The 8,060-nt window shown below is 50.5% G+C and overlaps 1 protein-coding gene across 2 annotated transcripts; it reads right to left on the bottom strand.

The window, feature by feature from the left end:
- Nucleotides 1-1,519: 1,519 nt before the first annotated feature.
- On the bottom strand, nt 1,520-7,768 carry EMX2 (empty spiracles homeobox 2). 2 transcript variants are annotated; one of them, XM_069863533.1, is made up of 3 exons: nt 7,124-7,739; nt 5,127-5,311; nt 1,520-1,999 (listed from the first exon to the last, which is right to left on the bottom strand). In XM_069863533.1, exons 1-3 carry the CDS (start codon nt 7,512-7,514, stop codon nt 1,832-1,834), a joined length of 744 nt encoding a protein of 247 aa, XP_069719634.1. In that variant the 5' UTR covers nt 7,515-7,739; the 3' UTR covers nt 1,520-1,831. The 2 variants fall into 2 exon arrangements, with proteins under 2 accessions (XP_069719634.1, XP_069719635.1); XM_069863534.1 differs by lacking the exon at nt 5,127-5,311 and having other exon boundaries at nt 7,124-7,768.
- Between the last annotated feature and the right edge of the window lie 292 nt (nt 7,769-8,060).

The following is an 8,060-nucleotide window of genomic DNA, read 5'->3' as shown; positions in this document are numbered from 1 at the left end:
AGGAGCAAATGAAGCATGAAAAAACAACTGTGTACCCCCAGAAAACCAGCTAGTTTCCTCAAGGACCCAAAGCAACTTTTTTTTTCCCCCTCCTCCTTTCTGCAGGTCTTTAATGTCAGAGTTTTTACCCTGTGCCCAGGATCGTTCCCTTGGAGCCGCTTGGAGAGCAGAGCTGGGACTTTGCCTCCCAGGAGCTGCTCCTCACCACAGCGACCTGCCCACGGAGTTTAAAAAACGGGGGGAAACGGGCATGAAAAGCAAAATAAATAAAGAAAAATCAAAGAGATGCTTTTGCCAAGCAAACTCCTCTCTCGCCCGGCGCGGCGGTTTCACCCTCGGGTTCGCCCTTTGCTGCCCAGGGTTGGGTTTTATCGTTGTTTGGGTGTTTTTTAAAGGTGTTTATTTACAGCAAGTGGGGCTCTGCGGTTTATATTTCGAGGTCTGTTTAGCAGGCAGGGAATGCGGCCGCAGGAATGCGCGGCTCGGGGTTCACCAGCAAAAAACGAAGAGGAAAAAGGGAGGAATTACCGCTTTCCGAGAATTTTAGGGGGAGAAGGGGAAAAGATATTGCTTTAAAAAATTAGGGCATATTGATAAATCTTTATTGACAAAATATTGACAATGACATACTTCTTGGAAGTATATAGTGTGTTAGAATTCTAACAAATTAAACACAAAACACAAAAATATTTACATTCTGGTATAGGAGACATGAAGGAAACATTTGTCACTTTTTTTTTTTTTAGTAGCTCTATGATCTCGGAATATTATAAGGTCAGTGCTTGAAAATTGCCCCAATGAAAATGGCCATTAGAAAAAAAAAATAATTAAAAAAAAAATCAATCCGCGATTTTAAGTCCCTTTTCTCTGGATCCACCCAGCCTGGGAGATGTCCCCACCGCCAAACCTGGTCGCTGGGTTTGAGCTTTATTCATCTTTAAAAATAATCATCATCCGGTTTTGCAATGCGGATAAAATTGGGGGGAAGGAGGGAATAATTTCATTTAATTTTTTTTTTGGCAGCAAAAGTTATGACCACCACCCCCCCCCTTTCCCTCCCGTCCCTCCCCTGCCCCACCGTGTTTGTCCATCCGGAAGGAACACGATGCTTTGTTACCGCTACTTCATTTAGCTTTCACAAACACTTTGACGCCAGAAGTTATCATAAAATGTTTACAGACTGCACATTTCTCGTAAAATAAAATTAAAAAGCACACAGAACCTGTCTTAAAGGGAAAAAAATTACAATTCGTTTCTGTCTTTAGGAACCAGGGTAATTTTTTTCCTTTTTTTCTTTTTTTTAATTTTTTTTCTTTTTTTTCCTTTCTTTTTTTTTTTTTTTACACATGCAATTCAAGTTTCTGAAACAGGTGTGGGGTTTGGCTGCTCATGGAAATTTCTCTTTCAAAGACGGAAAAAACCTGTGAAGTGCAAAATGTCCTGTAAGGTGGCAATTTTTCTGGTTTGGTTTGGGTGTGTTTTTTTTTTTCTTTTTTTAAAGATTTTTTTTCCCAATAATTTTTTTTACTTTTTTTTTTTTGACGTTATGCTTTTAAAAGCGGACTGCGAGAAACGGAATACCTGTCAATCACCTCGTCCCGGTGGTTTGGCTTTGATTGACAGCTGCCCCCTTGCCAGAGCGGTGCGGGCAGTGACCCAGTCCGGACCCCTCCGGGCTCGCCCTCGCTGGCTCCCGGCTCCCCTTCCAGGCTGGAATCGCAGTTGTGATGAAGATCTCCGTGTCTCTTCCCCGCCGCGGGGGGGTTGTGAGCCGCTAACACTTTCTGTGGGTGGGGTGCCTGGCTTTGAAAAGTCCAAAAGTGCCAGTTTTTTAATCGTCCGACGTGACGTCGATTTCCTCTGGACTGGCTTGTTTGGTGGCGATTCTCCACCGGTTAATGTGATGAGTCCCTTTTTTCTTCTGTTGTGAGTCTGAACCTTCCTCTTCCAACTTTTGCCGCTTGAACTTTGTTCTTCTGTTCTGAAACCACACTTTTACCTGCGGGACGAGAGGCTCCGCGTTAGTCCCACACCTGCCGGGACGCCGGGGCTGCCGAGGGGCTCTGCCTGCTCCCTGCCCTGCCTGGACCGTATCCTAATCGCTCTGTGCCCTGCCTGCTCTGTGCCCTGCCTTCACTATTCCCTGCCTGCACCATGTCCTGCCTGTCCCGTGTCCTGCTCCATGTCCTGCGTGTACCCTGTCCTGCTTGCACCATTCCCTGCCTGCACTATCCCTGCTTGCACCATTCCCTGCCTGCACCATGCCCTGCTCCATGTCCTGCTCCATGTCCTGCTCCATGTCCTGCACGTACCATTCCCTGCTTGCTCCTTGCCTGCCTGCACCGTGTTTGCACCACCCCTGCCTGCACCATTCCCTGCCTGCTCCATCCCAGCCTGCTCCATCCCTGCCTGCCTGCACCATTCCCTGCTTGACTAATCCCTGCCTGATCCTTGCTTGCTCCATCCCTGCCTGCACCATTCCCTGCCTGCACCATTCCCTGCCTGCACCGTGTCCTGCCTGCACTGTTTGCACTATTCCCTGCCTGATTGATCCCTGCCTGATTGATCCCTGCCTGATTGATCCCTGTCTACTCCTTGCTTGCTCCATCCCTGCCTGCCTGATCCCTGCCTGCACCGTGTCCTGCCTGCACTGTTTGCATCATTCCCTGCCTGATTGATCCCTGCCTGACTGATCCCAGCCTGCTCCATCCCAGCCCTGCTCCATCCCAGCCCTGCTCCAGCCCTGCTCCGCTGCGCAGCCCGGAGAGGAGCGAGGGATCCGCACCCCCATCCCAGGAAAGTCATGGTCACACCGCCCCACGCCCCACCCCGGCTCCGCACCTGGCGCGGGGAACGCTCAAATTCCGCGCACGGGTGAACTCCGCGCAGTGCTCGCGGCCTCAAACATGGGGAATGCGAGCGGGGGCTGCAAGGAGCCCCCCGAAAGTTACCCCCGGGTCGAAAGCAAAGCGGGGGCTTCGTCCTGCCTAACGGGGGCGGGGGAGCGGGAGGTTTATTCTATTGGAAAAAGAGAATAAAAATTAAAGAAAAGGGACATAAATGAGGGAAAAGTGAATAAAATGAAAGAAAAAGGACAGAAAAGAGATAATAAATGATTAAAAAAGGTCCAAAATAAGGAAAGAGTGAATAAAATGAAAGAAAAAGGCCAGAAATTAGGGGGGGAAAGAGAATAAAATTGAAGAAAAAGGCCTGAAGTGAAGAAAAAGTGAATAAAACGAAAGAAAAACGCCAGAAATGAGGGGTGAAAGTGAATAAAATGAAAGAAAAAGGTCCGAAATAGGGGAAAATAGCATAAAATTAAAGAAAAAGTCTCGAAATGAAAAACGTCCTGCGCTCCCCGCTGCGCCTCCCCGGAACGCGCCGTCCAGGAGCGATCACAGGGAAGAGAAACCTGCAACCGCCACCGTAAATATCCCTCTGAATTTGTTCAGCGCCGAATAAATCTGACTTAACCATCCGGCAGCTGACTTCAGAGCTTTAATTACAGATAGTATTGATCTGGGAGCTATCTCCAGGGCTGGCCACACTCCTTGTAGCGGCCAAAGGTAAACATCTTTTTTCTTTTTTTTTTTTTTTTAAAGCAGTTTAAACTCTGGTTCTGTCTGAAAGTGCCTGATAAAGGCCCCGGCGAGGGGGGAAAGGGGAACTGGAGCATTTTAATAAGCTGGTTTAACCCGCTTCGCTGCCTCTTCAGAAGAGAGACCTGCCTGGCCGGACACACATCTCTGCAGCATTTTCATATTCTCCAAAAGTCCCCCATTAAAAAGCTGAGCGGGGGAACAAGGGGTGAGTTTAATTTGCTTTTAGTTTGCTAATTGAAGGGGAGGACGGTTCATTTCTGCACGCCGATCTCCCAAAAGGGAGCTCATTTGTAGGGGACCCGGGGTTTGACACCCGGACAAAAGACCCCAACCAGCTTCGGAATCAAGCAGCACAAAGACCACCTTAAATACAGCTTTCCAGTGGAAATAAGCCTGTGACCGGTCCCTTGTTCGAAGAACCTCATAAAAGTGGCGATCCCTTTTTATTGTTTTGTTAGGGAGACATTTTAAAACAAAAGCTCCAACCTCTTTATTGCTTCCCCCACGAAAAGGAGTTAAAAAAAAAAAAAAAAAGTGTTACAACTTAATCCGCCCAGAGAACGCTGTGTTTACTAGGAACTTTGAACTAGGCTGCGGCTGAGTATTTTGGCTTTTTTTTGGTTTTTTTTTTTAAAGTACAGTGCCACATACTGTAGCAGAGACAATCCCCATCTGGGAGCCCTCTCTCCACCAGCCTCTTGGAAGGGCACAAAACAAAAGCTCGACACAACAACAACCACCAAACCCCTCAAAAAAAAAAAAAGAAAAACAAAAAGAAAACCAAAAACTAAACACCCAATCTTTCTTCAAGCGAGGAGAAAAACGTGTGAAAAGCCATCCCGGCTATCGCTTCTCTACTCCCCGCAGCCCCGCGGGTCGCGGTACCCAGCGAGACACTCACCCCGGGACAACCGGAGGAGAAATGTCCTGGAAGAGAGGCGAAAATCGTCCCCAGGGCGGTTGTGGCCCTCAGCCAGCCGGCTGGGGGCGATTCCTTGGAGATAATAATTTCTCCACTGTGTTTTTATATCTTTCTGCCCTCCCGAAGCGGCTCCTCACCTCTAGCTGCCGCCACGGGGCTAGAAACGAGTGGAAAACCATCCGAAAAAAAGAGGTATTTCTGCCGTAGGGGGGTTCTCTCCGCTGCCTTTTGGTGCGGGGGCTTTGCCCCTAGCATTCCACTGCTTCCCGAGGGTCACTCCAGTCCCAGAAAGAGGATGACCAGGACCTCCTTTCCTCTGCAGGGCGCAAACCTCGCTGGGGTCTCGGTCTCTGCAGGGAGACCCAAACCCTTCCCCGAGCCCTGCAGCTTCCCGAGGCCTTTTCCACGAACGGGAGAGGGGTTTGTTGCCCCCCGGCAAGGGGATACCCCTCACTCTGCTTCATCAGCTCGCGGCCGGAGGCCTAAGCACCCCTAGAATTTTTACATATATATATATATATATATATATATATCCCCCTCGCATCTCCAGGTTTTCCCAAGGAAATCCCAATACTTTCGCTTTCCCTGCTTTCCCCCCTCACCTGAGTTTCCGTGAGGCTGAGGCTGTGTGCCAACTGCTTTCTTTCTGCTCCCACTACATAATGGTTCTTCTCAAAGGCATGTTCCAGTCTCAGTAATTGGGATGGGGAGAAAGCTGTACGGATCCGTTTGGGTTTCCTGGCCAGTGCATTGTGCAATAGGAAGCTCTCCGGGCTGGTTTCATTCCCTGGGCAAGAGGGGAAAAGAGAGATTAGCAAAGCGCTTTCCTTACACTCACGTGAATTTGTATCTCCCACCATCAGCCGCGGGAGAAATCTCACTAGAGTTTCTTTTTTTTATTTTCAGCGCTGGTTTTGCATTAATTTTTTCCTGCGTAAATAAGTGGAGGGGACGAGCAGGGGAAGAAGAGGAGCGGGAGAAAAGCAAATGTTAAGACTACAGAAAGGAGAAAAAAGGGCAAAAGGATGAAGGTTCCTGCTCTTCATTCCTCGACTCCCCCTGCCCACCGGCAGCCTCACATCTTCCCCCGGCTGGGGCTTGTTTGCGCTCTTCGCTGCCGGAGGAGCCTCCAGCCTCCTTCCCGGCCTCTCCCGGCTTCGCTCTCCCACCGATCCAGCCGTGGGCCTTGCTTTCCCCGTTGCCCTTCCCGTGTGCTCCCCGCAGCGGGGACTCCTGCCCCGGCAGCGCCGGGAACGGCTGGAAAAACAGGGAAACAAACTTAGGGAAAGGCAGGGGGCGGCCAGCCCAGCGGCTGGAAGGGGGTTTTGGGTGGGTTCCTCCCTCCAAGCTGCCTCTATTCTCCTTCTCCGGGTCGGTCCTTCCAAGGTGGGAAAGGCACCGAGGGGCTCTCTCCGTAAGCGCATTAAAAATCGTTGTTGTAGGAGGCTGTGTTGGGAATCAGGCTGTGGCTCAACACCAGGACATCTCCGCCTTTCATCTACCGCTCTTTACTAGTCGCCTGTCGGCTGCGACAAATAATTTGGTGAGCGAAACCTATAATTTCATTCTGAGTGGGTAATAATCCAGTTTGTGTCTCTCTGTCCGCCTGGCTTCGGAGGGAACGACTCCTTTTCCAACCCGGCTGGGAAGGCCGGGAAACTGGATATCGCAGGTGGTATCTTTTCTTTCAGAAATAATAAGTAAAAAAAACCGAAAAAAAAAAGTTAAAAGTAAATGGATCCCTCCGAGCGGAGGCTGATTTTTTTTTTATTTATTTTTTTTTCGGTGTGTGTATAACGAAATAGACAGGAGTTGCTTCCCATGACGGGAGAAACCGGCTCCCACTTCGAAGAAGACGCCGCTGGTTGCAAAGGGTTAAAGAAGGGGGATTTTATTGATCGTGCGCCATTGGATTCGGTTCTTTTCCTCCAGCCGGTTATTAATCGCTTGGCAGCCGGGAGCCCCATCCCTGCCCCTACGGCCGGGATCGCCCTCTCTGTCCCCAGCCCTCGCTCTGCTCCCCGGGCTCCTCTAGAGCTGGGATTTATTTTTTTTTCCCCTTCCTTCTCCTTTCTCTGAAGTTCGTTTCATTTTTCGCTGTCTCCGCTAAGACGGAGAGCAAGGGTTTCGAGGTGGTGGTTTCTCGAGGGAACCCAAAAATCTCGCTTTCCCTTTTTTTTATTTTTTTTTTTTTTTACGGGGTGGTTTCCTTCAGGGGCTCCTCCGGAGCGTTGAAACCGGCCGAAACAAACAAAAATAATAATAAATAATAATAATAAAAAATATAATAAAAATAATAAAATATAATAAAAATAATACAAAATAATTTTAAAAAAAGAAAATCCACGTTTTTCCACCCCCTCTTTTAATCTGGGCGAGAAAACCGCAGGAGTCCCAGCCGGCCTTGCCTTCGGGAAACCAAAACAAACCGGGAAAAAGCAGCAAACCGAACCCAAACCCCTCGGCTCCGACAGCTTCTCGGGTTTTGGTGGAGCGGGAAGAGGGGACAAAAGAGCCTCCGCGAGAAAAAAAAGCCTCCGGTTCGGAGGGGAGGGGGGCAAAGAGGCTGGATGGGAGGAAGAATCAAAGTTGTACGTACCTTGAAACCTGTGTCCCAGGTAGCGGTAGCGGTGTATGAGCCAGGGGTAGAAGGTGGAGGGGTCCCTCTGCTGCGAGGCGAAGAGCGGGTGCGTGGAGTGCGAGGCGGGGAGCGGGTGGGCGGCCAGGGCGTGGGGAGGGGGCACCGGGTGCACCGGCACGGCCGGGTTGGGCGGGTGGGAGACGGCCTCTGCAAAGACCAAGTCCGGGTTGGAGTAAACCCCCCTGCCAGCCGAGTGGAAGCTGTTGAGGAAAGGGTTCATCGGGCTGGAATTGGCATAGCTGAGCGCCGCCGGCCGGATAGGATCCTCGGAGCGAGACGCGGGCAGGGGGGTGTCTTTGGCCACCAGCGACTCGATGGTGAAACAGCGCTTGGGTGCGGGCTGAAACATGCTGCCGCGGCGAGGATCCCCGAGCGAATCGGTGCCTGGCTCTGTCCGGGGCGAGGGAGGCGATCCGGGGGAGTTTGCAGCGGGGAGTGACTTGAGGAGGGATAGATACACACATAAATAGACAGGGGCTGGAGGGAAAAGGAGGCAGCGGCAGCCAGCGGTACCCAAAAGGGAGACGCACACACGCTCACACACACACACGCACGCAGAGAGAAGAGAGAAAAAAAAAAAAAAAAAAAAAAAGTTGCTGGGAGAAGTTTCCCTCCTGCAAGGAAAAGGCGGTCGCCCCCCCCGCCCCCCCTTTCCCTAAGTCCAAAGACAATCCATGGATGTGATCGGCCCCTTCACAAGTTGTGCAAACGATTTGTTAGTTCATGAGCCTAATTAGTGCTGGGATCACATAAACAGCTTCCTCTGAAGCCTGGTAAATGGCTTGATGATTGGTCGCTATTACTCGCCTTGAGGTGGAAGGGGGAGACTCTTTAAAGTGCGTCAGAGGGGAGGCGAGCGCCGGGCAGAGCCATCGGGAGGGATGGAGCGCGGATC

The sequence above is a fragment of the Phaenicophaeus curvirostris genome, chromosome 9 (genome assembly GCF_032191515.1).
Source record: "Phaenicophaeus curvirostris isolate KB17595 chromosome 9, BPBGC_Pcur_1.0, whole genome shotgun sequence".
Taxonomy (NCBI): Eukaryota; Metazoa; Chordata; class Aves; order Cuculiformes; family Cuculidae; genus Phaenicophaeus; species Phaenicophaeus curvirostris.
Note: the sequence above shows the minus strand (reverse complement) of the source record. Positions and strands in the feature narration are given on the sequence as shown.